The sequence below is a fragment of the Enhydra lutris genome, unplaced genomic scaffold, assembly GCF_002288905.1.
Source record: "Enhydra lutris kenyoni isolate GAN:26980312 unplaced genomic scaffold, ASM228890v2 scaffoldscaffold12, whole genome shotgun sequence".
In the NCBI taxonomy this organism is placed as follows: Eukaryota; Metazoa; Chordata; class Mammalia; order Carnivora; family Mustelidae; genus Enhydra; species Enhydra lutris.
The window spans coordinates 68,816,444-68,831,263 of record NW_019154096.1 but is presented as its reverse complement, the minus strand read 5'-3'; the positions used below and the strand labels follow the sequence as shown (position 1 = coordinate 68,831,263).

At 40.3% G+C, this 14,820-nt stretch overlaps 1 protein-coding gene across 2 annotated transcripts in view; it reads left to right on the top strand.

Annotated features, from left to right (window-relative positions):
- The first annotated feature begins 2,351 nt into the window (after positions 1–2,351).
- Positions 2,352–14,820, top strand: part of LOC111144782 (CDK2 associated cullin domain 1) — a 78,578-nt gene continuing 66,109 nt past the window's right edge. For both annotated transcript variants that reach the window (XM_022499242.1, XM_022499243.1), the window contains exon 1: positions 2,352–3,012. In XM_022499242.1, the coding sequence (XP_022354950.1) occupies positions 2,643–3,012 (370 nt within the window). In that variant the 5' untranslated portion in view covers positions 2,352–2,642. The remainder of the gene's footprint in view (positions 3,013–14,820) is intronic.

The following is a 14,820-nucleotide window of genomic DNA, read 5'->3' as shown; positions in this document are numbered from 1 at the left end:
GTTCTAAATGTTTTCCAATTTCCATTATGATTTTCCTGACCAGTGAGTTGATTGGAAGAGTAGAAATATGAGGGTTTACTAGCGGTTTGTTGGTTATTGATTTCTAATTTAACTCCATACTGGTCAGAGAATGTGGTTGCTATGATACCAATCTTTAGACATTGTAGAGAGACTTGCTTTATGACCTAGTATGTTCTTTTTTTGTTGACTTTTCACATGTTCTTGTGTATATTTATTCTATGGTTGTCAAGTGTAATGTGCTATTTGTATTCATTAACTCAAGCTTGGTCATTGTGTTGTTCAGATCTTCTAGTTCCTTAAAGATTTTTTTTTATCCTCTTAATCTATGTATTAGTTTCCTGTGGTGCTATAACAAATTACAACGAATGGTGTGGTAAAGAACAGAAATGTATTCTCTCACATTTCTGGAAGCTAGAAATCTGAAATCAAGGCACTGGCAGGGTGGAATGCTCTGGAAACTCTAGAGGAGAATCCATTTTTTGCCTCCTCCAGATTTAGGTGGCTGTTGACATCTGAGTGGGAATGTGGCTTCATCACTCCCATCTCTGCTTCTGGGGTCACATTACCCCGTGTCTGTTTTGTCTTCTCACATCTCCTGCTGCCTTTCTCTTAGCAGGACACTTGTCATTGGTTTTATGGCCCACTAGGCTAATCCAGGAAAATCTCATCTCAAGAACTTTAATTAGATCTGCAAAGACCCTGTTTCTAAAATAAAGATTCACAGGTTCCATGGATTAGGACACAAATATATCTTTTTGGGGGCTACTATTCAACCCACTGCAATCTATTAGAGATGTGATAATCACTTATTGTGACGGTAGATTTCTTGTACCTTCATCAACTTTTGATTCATATGTTTTGTGTTCATGTTACTAGAGATATATTTATGATTTGTATCTTGTGTATTGAATATTTTATTATGTAGAAACCGCTTTATCTCCAGACATACCCACCAACCCACCTACACAGAAAGTCTGTTGATGATTAACCACCAGTTGCTGTTTGTAAAAAATTGTAATTTGTTTTCCCTTTTCCATCTTCTTCTTCTTCTTCTTCTTTTTTTTTTTTTTTTGCCTGGCACAGAATTCTGAGGTTACATTTTTTCCACCCTTGGCATTTGACTCAATTATCTTTCACTTAAGAAAATACTCCAAGAATTTCCCAGGGCCGGAGAATTAGTATAGTTCCAGGCTTAGGGAATTAAAAACATGCAGTGCTTCAAAAAGTATGTGCCATTAATATGTGGGAGCACTGTCTAGAATTAAATCATTGTTAAGTGACTGGTGAACAGTTGCCTTAAGTATAGCACAGAATATAGTGGGAAAACATGCTGAGAAGCCCAAATACATGTGGACACTGGAGTGCACCCGAGACAACGGTTTTTCAGCGGGTGAAATGATTCTTCACACTAATTACATACCTCTGGAAATAAAGATTCATTATCTGCTAGAGTAAATAATAACAGGTTTTTCTAGACAACGTTAACACCAGTAGCTGGGATGAACTATAAACACAACGATAACGTTTGTTCTCCTATAATATACTATTGCTGTCATTTGAGAAAGCAGAGAAGTTAAAGAAATTATAATATAGTTACATAACCTCTCTTTTTTGCCCCTCTGGACTCTGAAACATAATCTCAAATTTGTAGTCAGATTTACGGAACATTGCGTGAAGCTTGGCATTTAAAAATCTAAAATTCCCGGCCTCTGTGTATCGAGAAGTTAAGGAACTTAAAAAAACATCCATGAGTAGCTCAAACGCATTTTTTTTTTTTTAAGCCACCTTGCTATGTTTCGGTTTTTATTCTTGGTTTTGAAGGTTTCGGTTAGTGTGGGCACAGGCCCATCAGCAGGCCCATCAAGGGCCACCCAGGGCAGTCCCACCCATTTATAATGCGCGAACCCAGGCCTCTTGTGGCCTCCTAGCTCCGTGTCGACCAAAGGTCCGGGCGGCGAGACCCTGTGCGGTGCAAAGACACAGTAAATCCGGCGGGCGTAAGAAAAACACCACGCAAACGGGGACCTGTGCCGCAGCGAACGCCAGAGGGTTTGGTACGCATCTTCAGGAGCCGGCCAGATTCCGGTCGCCCTGGTAACCAGACGCAAAACGCGCGTGCGCAAACTCCCTTGTCACGTGGGGCCGGCCCGGGGGCGGGACCGACGCCTGCTCCTCCCGACCCGGGGCTCCTTCCCTCTCAGTGCGGGTCCGGCCGAGGCGGGCCAAACCTCTACCCTTTTGCGTGGGGGTGACTTACAGCTCCTGCCCCTTTTTGCTTTGCTTTCTCCAGGCTCATTCCTCGCACCACGTGCCCTCCTGGCCGCTCCCCCAGCTGCCCTTTCCAACAGCCTGTTGGAAGTTGCTGTAAAATGTCGTGAGAGGCGCGGCCGCTTTACGGCTGCCTCTCCCAGGCTAGAGCCCGGGAGCGCCCACCGCCGTCAGCCCTGTCTGCAAGAGTCGGCCCGGAGGAGACGGAGAGACCCGGCGCCCAGCTCCCCTCTCCGCCGCGCCCGTGCCGGCCCCCGGCGATGTGAACTCGAGGAGGCTGCGGTGCCCCCTGGCCCGGGGTTGAGACGGGCGGCAGGTGCCTGTGAGGCGGGCGGGTGCTGGGGGCCTGCAGGATGGAGGAAAGCATGGAAGAGGAGGAGTGGGGCAGCTACGTGGCGATGATGGACGACCAGAACCACAACAACTGGGAGGCCGCGGTGGACGGCTTCCGGCAGCCCCCGCCGCCGCCGCCGCCGCCCCCCTCGTCGATTCCAGCCCCTGCGCGAGAGCCGCCGGGGGGTCAGCTGCTGGCGGTGCCCGCGGCCTCGGTGGACAGGAAAGGCCCTAAGGAGGGGCTCTCGATGGGGCCGCCGCCACCGCCGGAGGCCAATGGGGTGATCATGATGTTGAAGAGCTGCGACACGGCCGCCGCTGTGGCCAAGGCGGCCCCCGCCCCCACCCCCAGCTCCACCATCAACATCAACACCTCCACCTCCAAGTTCTGTGAGTCCAGCCTCTCCCCAGCAGCCTTGGCTTTTCTCCTCCCCACCCGGACGTCGAATCCACCCTTCTCGGCCAGCCCTGCTTCCTTTGTTTCAGGCCTGGGTCTCTCCTCTCCTCCCCGCCTCCCCCCCCACCCCCCCCCCCCCCCCCCCCCCTCGTTCGGTGTCTGCGGCCAGCGCCGGAGCGGCCCTGGCTTCTTGCGTTACCTGGGGCACACAGCCCCAAGTTCTCCTCCAAATGCGATCTTTATCACAGCTGGCTGTCTCACAACGTTAAGAAGCTCTTTTCTTCTCCGTTCCCCCTTTAAAGTTTCGGCCTCAAACGTGAGGAGAAAATAAGGCCGTCTGAGTTTCGTTAGGGAGAATTTTTTTTTTTTTTTTTTTTTTTTTGTGACCAGATTGAAATCTGGCAATTGTGTCCTTGTGCTTTTACCTAGTCTGCGTTAAACAACTCAGAAATTAGAAAGTTGACCAATATCTGCACCTCGTTCTTTCCCTTCTAAAGTGTACACGTTCTACGTTCTGATAGAGAAATGTATGAGTTGTTTCTTGGATAACACCAATGCGGAGGGAGCGACATCCGTTTTGAAGCAAATAACGTATAAAATAACTTTTCAAACCTTACATTCATAATAAGCCATTTACTGTGTTCAAGTCCAAGATTATGTTGAATATTGAACTTTATGTTAGTGTGTTAGTGATCTGCCTTGCCTTAATGCTGTTTTGAGCAGAAAGATTGAAGACCAAAATCTTTTGTAATTTTGCCCCCTAACCAGGAGGTACGGTTCTATAGCTAAGGAAAATAAATACTTTTGCTTTGAGTGGGTTTTTTTGGAAGTGGTGGCAGTGGTGAAAAGTGACCATGGCAGCCAGATTTTACTCTCCTATTAATAACTGCAGGTTTTGAATAGCATCTGGTAAAGCAACTGGAGATTTCATTTCTAGTTACTAATTTTATCAAGCTGTACCAGTAATTGTCCGATTAGCTGTGCAGAGGAAATATCTGCCTTGGTTCAGATATACAATTACAGCCTTACACTTCTTTTTTTTTTTTGGTGGGGACAAGCACATAATCTAATTTATTTGCCTTCAAGATAAAGCTTTCCTCAAGGACATTCATGTGTAGGTATGATTAGTAATCGGGTCTAATTTTTTTTTTTTTTTTTGTATCATGCATATGTGAGAATAATATATAGTTTGTGTACTGAAGTCTATATAGTGAAGCCAGGCTTTGAACACAGTGGCTGGCTGACTTAATCTAAATTCTGACCGAAGCTTGTTTTAGTGCTTACACAGTTCATTTGAAGAGTTCAGAAAATACCATCAAGTTAAGAGCAGAAACCAGTGAAATTAGGAACAAAAGATTTGCTGAACCAAAAGATTGTTCTTTGAGGATTAATAAGATAGACTTCTGTTAAGATCAAGAAAAAAGATGCAAATATAATTAAAGGGAAAATGGGAAATAACTACAAGTATGAGAATTTTAAAAAAGGATTTTATGAAAAAAAGAATTTTATGAACTATAGGCTAATATGAGAGCCTAGATGAAAAGTATAAATTCTTAGAAAAATACAAACAAAGTTGGTATCAGAAGAAACGGATAACTTGAGCTTAATATTTAACAAACTGAAATGGTAAAGACCTCCCCTTTCAGAAATTGTAACGAGATCGGTGAGTTGCATTGAATTTTAAATAATAATTTGTTTTTACAAGTTCTGGAACATAGGGAAATAAAAAGATGGCTAGCTCAATTTATAAGGTTAGTGTTAGTGAAATCTTGATTTTAAACCTAGATAAGGACAGTATGAGAAAGTTACAGATGTGTCTCAGTTATTCGCATAGGTATGAAAATCCTACTTCATGTGTGTGTTAAATTATGATCCGTGGAGTTTAAGAATGTGGATATGATTCAACATCTGTTTACTATTAATGTAATTTATCACATTAAGAGACTCAAGGAGAAAAATCTTGATTCTCTCGATACCATAAAAATATTTGATAAGATCCAACAACTATATATGGTAAAAACTCTGAGCAAGTTTGGAATTAAGGTTAAGGTTAAGGTCACTGGTTAAGGTCATTACCAAAAACCTACAGCAAATAATAATACTTAATGGAGAAATTTTAGATACATTCATTTTAAGATTACTAACAATGATGCCCTCTATCACTGTTTTTTAACATGGTAAAAAAAAGTCCTGGCTTACATTACAAAGGGAAAAAATAAGAAATATAAGGATATGAAGGGAAGCGTAAGAACTAATTATTTGCAGATATTGTCACTTACCTAGAAGAACCATTAGAATCCAGAAAAACTATTACAACTACTAAGAGTTTAGCATGGTTACTGGATTGAAGATCAAACTATAAGAATTAGTAGCATTTACTACATTAGCTATAACCAACTAGGAAAGGTAATCAAAAATAAATATTGTAAAAAATAAAAACATCAAAACTGTAAAGTCTCTAGGAATTAACACAAGCATACTTAAGAATTTTAAGAAGAAAACTTTAAAACTTTAATAAAGAACTAGAAGAGGATCTAAGGAGAAACTTCCCATGTTCTTGGGATATATTTATTATTATGAGTGTCCGTTTTCTCCATTTTAATCTATGAATTTGATTAAACTACCATCAGAATTCCAGTTGGTCTTACAAACTCAGTAACCTAAATCTAAAATTCGTATGGTAGATGGGATAAAGTTTGTGAATAGCTAAAGCAGTATTAAATATTTGTGTTGGAGCTTGGCTTATCAGAAATTAAGATACTGTTTCAAGGCTATAGTAATAAAAACTGTAGTGTAAGTATGTGAGTAGAAAAATAGACTTGGGGAACAAATTAGGGAGGAGAGACTTACCCATATGTCTTCAGGAACTTAAGGGTGGCATCATAAATCACTGGAGAAAGGAGTCCTGTTGGGGAGAGTGGCACACTATGTGGAGGAAAAAAACCTTATGCTATAGACAGCATGGGTTATGGATAAGTTAAAAAGACCTAAATGTGAGAGAAATTATTAATATAAGAATTCTTGAAGAAGCTCTTTCCTTAAGAGATAAGGAAGGACTTCCAAAGCTTCCACAGTTTATAAAAGTAAAAAACTAATGATTTTGATTATATAAAAATTAAAGATTTTCATTCAGTGAAAGACAAGAATGAGAGAAGGTATTTGCAGTGCCCAAAATTGATAAGGGATTAATATGTAGACCAGACAAGGAACTACACATCAGGAGAGAGCAGCAACCTCTAGAAAAATAGTCAAAGGTTATTAATAAGTGGGTTGCAGAATAGTAAATCTTAACATGCATAGAAAGAGGTATTTGCAATTCTTAAATAATCAGAGACAGGCAAATTAAGAGAGTAGTAATGTCTTTTCCCACCTGCTAGGTTGGCAAAAAGTAGAAAGCTGGATGGCACCAAGTGTGGGTGGGGATACAGGATTTGCTGGTTGAACCAACAATATATGGACCTGTGAGGTGTCCAGATTGCCCACAGTCTCTGTGGACCAAATAATGAAAGATAGCTGGAGTGTTGACGAAGCCCTGAGCTATGGCAGTCACAAAGTGTGTTTCTGGACTGTAAGATGAGAACAGCTTCTAGTGGTATGTTTTTGGAATAGGTAAAAAAAAAAAAAAAAAAGCATTTCTTAGCTTGATGGATGCAAATGAGGTGCCAGGGATTGTGTTGATTTGTCCCAGTAGAGAGTATATCTGAAACAACTACAATTGGAGTCACTGCTTCATTTGGTTTACAGTCATTCACCAAGATCCAAGTCCTCTGCACTGGCTACAGTAGGCTAGTGAAACAGAATGTCTTTCTAACAGTCCCCGTCCTGCCATCTTTTAAGTCTTTGGAGTTGGTATTATCCTCTCCAGTTTCCACAGAGATGTACAGTTGCTTTGGATTTATTATTTTGTTAGGAAGGAGCACATCGAGGGGATTTTATTTGCCCGCCCCCTCCCACCCCCCCACTTAGCCCTTCTTATGTTGTAAACCCTTACTCCATAGTTTAGGGAGACTTTAACTGTGTTCAGGAACACGGGGTGGGTCTATGGAGTCACTGGGTCAACTGTAAGATGGAGCAAAGCCAAAACACTTCTTTTTCCATATACCTTCACAGCTGTTGATCTGATTGGTTTACCACAGTGATGTTCTGGTCCCTAAAGGTTAGCATGGGCTTAGAGCCAGTGTTGAGTAACCCCTAAAAAGCCCAAGTGATTGTGTTTCCCACATACACTCTCTCCTTAATGAAAAGCTGCATGTTCTCTCGGAAAGGCTAGGAGGAAGACTCCCAAGTATTCTCTTGGTGCAATTTTGTAGGGTCCTTCCTCAGTGGAACCCACTGTCCCCTTTTTTTCAGGGGCTCTGTCTTTGAACAAGCTCAGCCTGTGTATTAGGTGACATGCCATAATTCTTAAATTGTGGCCACTTAAGGCAGGCCTCAGTTTGACATACCTAGAGTTTTTTTGTTTTTGTTTTTCTTTTTTCTTCTCATCACATGTATTGCCCACTGTTTTTCCTTAGGACACCATGGTTAGCCACCACCAGGGATCCAAACCATTCTGATGACAGATCTGGTCCTCTTGCCTATTATAACCATGCCTACTTTATATCTGAGGATTAAGGGCTTCTACTTATCCTTTGTCACTCTGGGAACCCACTGTCCCATTGAAATCAGGGAGCCCCTTTTAATGGCAGTATTGACCATCTTTAACCAGAACTACAAAGGACAGCCACCACACCAGTTTTCAAGGAAATCAGTACATCCTTCACCAATACATTTAATTCCTTGAGAAAGGGTCTTCTTGGAGAACAATTTAAGTGTGTGTGTGTGTGTGTGTGTGTGTGTGTGTGTGATGTGATTAAAGCACTCAGACATTCTGCATAAGTCTGGATTGATTCATTCTACATACTAAGGAATATCTGTTGTTTCAACCTCTTCTTCCCTCCCTCGTCCTCTTCATTCTCCTCCTTCCTCTTTTTCCTTTTTGTCCATTTTCTTCTTTCTCATATACCTTTTCTCCTTTCTCCATTTATATTCAATGAATTGTACCCATTTGAGGCATAAAATTTTATCTAGGATTTGAGCAAGCTAAAAGCTAGCCTGTTACTGTTACTACTGGATGCTGGCAGAAGCAGGAGACTCCTGGATCAGAGAAAGAAATATGTTATTCATGGCACAGTAAATAGTTTGAAAATAAGTGTATTTGTATAGGTTTCCCTTTCCCCAGGTCTCCAGAGGCAATAGAGTATGGCCAAGATGGATGCTCCCTCATTGGGTTTGTGTTGCAGCTGAAGAATATTGAACTTGGGGAATCCACTGCTTTTATAGAAAGTAGTAAGCGAGCTTGCTCTTTGTTTAGGGGAAGACATTACCTCATCTTTCAAGGTTACCAGCTATAGGATGGCTCAAGTTCAAGAGCAATTGGTCTGGGCCTTGCAGTCTTAGCACACTCAGCAAGACATGTAGAAGTGCAAGAAGCCCAAGGAAGACTGTCTCTCCAACAGTAACCACTAAATCAATCAATAGAACATGTTTACCACTGAGATGCTTTTTATGCTGCTTTGCTTTTAGTACTCTTGCCCCTAGTCCCTCTGCTTTCTGTTACTAGGTTTTACTGATAAATTGTATCATCTATATATATATTTTTAAAGATTTTATTTAATTATTTGTCAGAGAGAGAGAGGGAGAGAGAGCAAGCACAGGCAGACAGAATGGCAGGCAGAGGCAGAGGGAGAAGCAGGCTCCCTGATTAGCAAGGAGCCCGATGTGGGACTCGATCCCAGGACCCTGAGATCATGACCTGAGCTGAAGGCAGAGGCTTAAGCTGCTGAGCCACCCAGGCGCCCCCTTACTGATATTTATACCGGGTACATTTCCCATTCTTGGTATTGTAAGGTTTGTTTTAATTTTAGCCACTTTAGAGGAAGAATAGTAATTGTGGTTTTATTTTGCATTTCCCTTTTACACATGCTATTGGCTTTTTCATGTGCTTATTGCCCTTTAACATAATTTTGTTTGTGAGAATCTATTTAAGTTTTTCTTGGGTTGTCTTATTGCAAGGCTTCATCATTAATTTTAGATTCATATTCTGTGGGATAATATGTATAGTGAATGTTATATCTGTGACAATGTCCTGTGAAGAACAGGAGTTTTAAGTTTTGGTGAAGTCTGACATCAGTTTTTCTTCTATGGTTTGTACTTTTTTTATCCTAAGAAATACTTTCTTTCTCACAGGAAGATTTTTTTGCCTATATTTTATTTTAGAAATCTTACGGTTTTAGCTTTTATGTTTAGGTCTATGATCTAAGTTATGAGTTGAACCCGTGTGTAGTATTATAATACTTATAATAAGGATTGAAGTTTTTTTTTTTTTAAACTTTTATATGGATATCCAGTTGTTTCAGCACCATTTATTGAAAAGATTATCCTTTCCTAACTGAGTCACTTGGGCAGCTTTTTTTTTTTTTTTTAAAGATCTTATTTATTTATTTGACAGAGATCACAAGTAGGCAGAGAGGCAGGCAGAGAGAGGTTGGAAGCAGGCTCCCTGATGAGCAGAGAGCCTGATGTGGGGCTGGATCCCAGGACCCTGAGATCATGACCTGAGCCGAAGGCAGAGGCTTAACCCACAGAGCACCCAGGTGCTCCTACTTTGGCAACTTTGTTGAAAAATAACTGACCATATATGTGGGGGTCTAAATTCCATTAATCTGTTCTTTGGTGTATCATATTTAGGATTGTTCCGTCTTCTTAATGAATTGGTTGCTTGATCATTGTAGAATATCTTTATTTATCTTTGGTAATAGTCCTTACTCTGAAGGCTGCCTTTTTTTTTTTTTTTTAATAAAACATCCTTGTTTTATTATTTGCTAATACATCTTTTCCTATTTTATTTTAATGTATCTGTGTATTTAAAGTGCATTTCTTGTATACAGTATATGATTTTGTTTTGCTTTTCTAAGTCTAGTCTGACATCCTCTGCCATTTATTTATTAATTTTTAAGGATTTTATTTATTTATTTGACAGAGAGAGACACAGCGAGAGAGGGAACATAAGCAGAGGGAGGGGGAGAGGGAGAAGTAGGCTTTTTGCTGAGCAGGGAGCCCGATGCAGGGCTCAATCCCAGGACCCCGGGATCATGACCCAAGCTGAAGGCAGATGTTTAACGACTGAGACACTCAGGCACCCCACCTTTGCTTTTTCTTTCTTTTTTTTTAAGATTATATTCATTTTGAGAGAGCGTGCAAGCATGCATGCGAGTCAGGGGAGGGGCAGAGGCAGAGGGAGAGAGAAAATCTCCAGCAGTCTCCATACATAGTATGGAGCCGACCTGGAGTTTGATCCCATGACCCTGAGATCATGACCTCAGCTGAAATCAAGAGTTGAATGCTTAACCAGCTCAGCCACTCAGGTGTCCCAATCTCTGCCTTTTAATTGGAGCATTTAGACCATTTACATTTAATGTAATTAACAACGTGGTAGGGTTTAAATCTACTGTCTTCTGATTTGTTTTGTCTTTGTCCTTTCTGCTCTTTTCTTTTTCTTAAATTTCCTCTTTTCCCATCTTCTTGATTATTTTTTATGATTCATGTTTGTCTTCAGTTTGGCTTATTAGCATGCCCCTTTGTTTTTCTTTTTTAGTGCTTATTTTAGTATTTACGATATGAAAATTAAGCGTATCATAACGTAACCTTCAAGTATTGACCACTTCACATATAATGTAAAAATCTTACATCAGTATACTTCATTCCTCCCTCCTGTCCTTTATGCTGCATTGCCATTGTCATAATGGTACTTCTAAGTATAACAAGCATCAAATATAGTTATTAGCTTTGTTTAAAATATCCACTTACCTTTAAAAAAATTGAGGTGAAATTCATGTAACATAAAATTCATCATTTTAAAGTGAACCATTTGGTGGCATTTAGTATATTCAGTGTTGTGCAACAATCCCTTTATTTGGTTGTAAAGCATTTTCATCACCTTAAAATAACATCTGGTACCTGTTAAGCAGTTACTCTCTATTTCCGCCTCCCCCTGCCTCTGGCGTCCAGCAACTTGCTTTCTGTCCCTGTGGATACACCTATTCTGGATATTCATATGGATGGAATCATGTGTGAAATTTGTCTTACGTAATCAAAAACTGGAAAATAATTCATTTTTTGTTTACTCAGAGAGTTACTGTTTCTGTCACTCTTTATCCCTTTGTTTAGACCCGAGTTTCCACCTCTTATTTTTCTTCTGTTTTGAGAATGTACATTGATATTTCTTACAGTACAGTCCTTTTGGCCTTGAATTTATTCAACATTCATTTGCCTGCAAAAATATTTTACCTTCATTTTCTAAGGATTTTTTTCTATTAATTTTATTTTTCTTAAACATATATTTTTATCCCCAGGGGTACAGATCTGTGAATCGCCAGGTTTACACATTTCACAGCACTCACCATAGCACATACCCTCCCCAATGTCGATAACCCCACCCCCCCTTTCCCAACCCCCCTCCCCCCATCAACCCTCAGTTTGTTTTGTGAGATTAAGAGTCACTTATGGTTTGTCTGCCTCCCAATCCCATCTTGTTTCATTTACTCTTCTCCTACCCCCTTAACCCCCCATGTTGCATCTCCTCTCCCTCATATCAGGGAGATCATATGATAGTTGTCTTTCTCCGATTGACTTATTTCGCTAAGCATGATACCCTCTAGTTCCATCCACGTCGTCGCAAATGGCAAGATTTCATTTCTTTTGATGGCTGCATAGTATTCCATTGTGTATATATACCACATCTTCTTTATCCATTCGTCTGTTGATGGACATCTAGGTTCTTTCCATAGTTTGGCTATTGTAGACATTGCTGCTATAAACATTCGGGTGCACGTGCCCCTTCGGATCACTACGTTTGTATCTTTAGGGTAAATACCCAGCAGTGCAATTGCTGGGTCATAGGGTAGTTCTATTTTCAACATTTTGAGGAACCTCCATGCTGTTTTCCAGAGTGGTTGCACCAGCTTGCATTCCCACCAACAGTGTAGGAGGGTTCCCCTTTCTCCGCATCCTCACCAGCATCTGTCATTTCCTGACTTGTTAATTTTAGCCATTCTGACTGGTGTGAGGTGATATCTCATTGTGGTTTTGACTTGGATTTCCCTGATGCCGAGTGATATGGAGCACTTTTTCATGTGTCTGTTGGCCATCTGGATGTCTTCTTCGCAGAAACGTCTGTTCATGTCCTCTGCCCATTTCTTGATTGGATTATTTGTTCTTTGGGTGTTGAGTTTGTTAAGTTCTTTATAGATTTTGGACACTAGCCCTTTACCTGATATGTCGTTTGCAAATATCTTCTCCCATTCTGTCAGTTGTCTTTTGGTTTTGTGAACTGTTTCCTTTGCTGTGCAAAAGCTTTTGATCTTGATAAAATCCCAATAGTTCATTTTTGCCCTTGCTTCTCTTGCGTTTGGCGATGTTCCTAGGAAGATGTTGCTGCGGCTGAGGTCGAAGAGGTTGCTGCCTGTGTTCTCCTCAAGGATTTTGATGGATTAATTTCTCACATTGAGGTCCTTCATCCACTTTGAGTCTGTTTTTGTGTGTGGTGTAAGGAAATGATCCAATTTCATTTTTTTGCATGTGGCTGTCCAGTTTTCCCAATACCATTTATTGAAGAGGCTGTCTTTTTTCCATTGGACATTCTTTCCTGCTTTGTCGAAGATTAGTTGACCATAGAGTTGAGGGTCTATTTCTGGGCTCTCTATTCTGTTCCATTGATCTATGTGTCTGTTTTTGTGCCAGTACCATGCTGTCTTGATGATGACAGCTTTGTAATAGAGCTTGAAGTCCGGAATTGTGATGCCACCAACTTTGGCTTTCTTTTTCAATATTCCTTTGGCTATTCGAGGTCTTTTCTGGTTCCATATAAATTTTAGGATTATTTGTCCCATTTCTTTGAAAAAAATGGATGGTACTTTGATAGGAATTGCATTACATGTGTAGATTGCTTTAGGTAGCATAGACATTTTCACAACATTTGTTCTTCCAATCCATGAGCATGGAACATTTTTCCATTTCTTTGTGTCTTCCTCAATTTCTTTCATGAGTACTTTATAGTTTTCTGAGTATAGATTCTTAGCCTCTTTGGTTAGGTTTATTCCTAGGTATCTTATAGTTTTGGGTGCAATTGTAAATGGGATTGACTCCTTAATTTCTCTTTCTTCTGTCTTGCTGTTGGTGTAGAGAAATGCAACTGATTTCTGTGCATTGATTTTATATCCTGACACTTTACTGAATTCCTGTACAAGTTCAAGCAGTTTTGGAGTGGAGTCTTTTGGGTTTTCCACATACAGTATCATATCATCTGCGAAGAGTGATAGTTTGACTTCTCTTTGCCGATATGGATGCCTTTAATTTCCTTTTGTTGTCTGATTGCTGAGGCTAGGACTTCTAGTACTATGTTGAATAGCAGTGGTGATAACGGACATCCCTGCCGTGTTCCTGACCTTAGCGGAAAAGCTTTCAGTTTTTCTCCATTGAGAATGATATTTGCGGTGGGTTTTTCATAGATGGCTTTGATAATATTGAGGTATGTGCCCTCTATCCCTACACTTTGAAGAGTTTTGATCAGGAAGGGATGCTGTACTTTGTCAAATGCTTTTTCAGCATCTATGGAGAGTATCATATGGTTCTTGTTCTTTCTTTTATTAATGTGTTGTATCACATTGATTGATTTGCGGATGTTGAACCAACCTTGCAGCCCTGGAATAAATCCCACTTGGTCGTGGTGAATAATCCTTTTAATGTACTGTTGAATCCTATTGGCTAGTATTTTGGCGAGAATTTTTGCATCTGTGTTCATCAAGGATATTGGTCTGTAGTTCTCTTTTTTGATGGGATCCTTGTCTGGTTTTGGGATCAAGGTGATGCTGGCCTCATAAAATGAGTTTGGAAGTTTTCCTTCCATTTCTATTTTTTGGAACAGTTTCAGGAGAATAGGAATTAGTTCTTCTTTAAATGTTTGGTAGAATTCCCCCGGGAAGCCATCTGGCCCTGGGCTTTTGTTTGTTTGGAGATTTTTGATGACTGTTTCAATCTCCTTACTGGTTATGGGTCTGTTCAGGCTTTCTATTTCTTCCTGGTTCAGTTGTGGTAGTTTATATGTCTCTAGGAATGCATCCATTTCTTCCAGATTGTCAAATTTGTTGGCGTAGAGTTGCTCATAGTATGTTCTTATAATTGTTTGTATTTCTTTGGTGTTGGTTGTGATCTCTCCTCTTTCATTCATGATTTTATTTATTTGGGTCCTTTCTCTTTTCTTTTTGATAAGTCTGGCCAGGGGTTTATCGATCTTATTAATTCTTTCAAAGAACCAGCTCCTAGTTTCGTTGATTTGTTCTATTGTTTTTTTGGTTTCTATTTCATTGATTTCTGCTCTGATCTTTATGATTTCTCTTCTCCTGCTGGGTTTAGGGTTTCTTTCTTGTTCTTTCTCCAGCTCCTTTAGGTGTAGGGTTAGGTTGTGTACCTGAGACCTTTCTTGTTTCTTGAGAAAGGCTTGTACCGCTATATATTTTCCTCTCAGGACTGCCTTTGTTGTGTCCCACAGATTTTGAACCGTTGTGTTTTCATTATCATTTGTTTCCATGAATTTTTTCAATTCTTCTTTAATTTCCTGGTTGACCCATTCATTCTTTAGAAGGATGCTGTTTAGTCTCCATGTATTTGGGTTCTTTCCAAATTTCCTCTTGTGATTGAGTTCTAGCTTCAGAGCATTGTGGTCTGAAAATATGCAGGGAATGATCCCAATCTTTTGATACTGG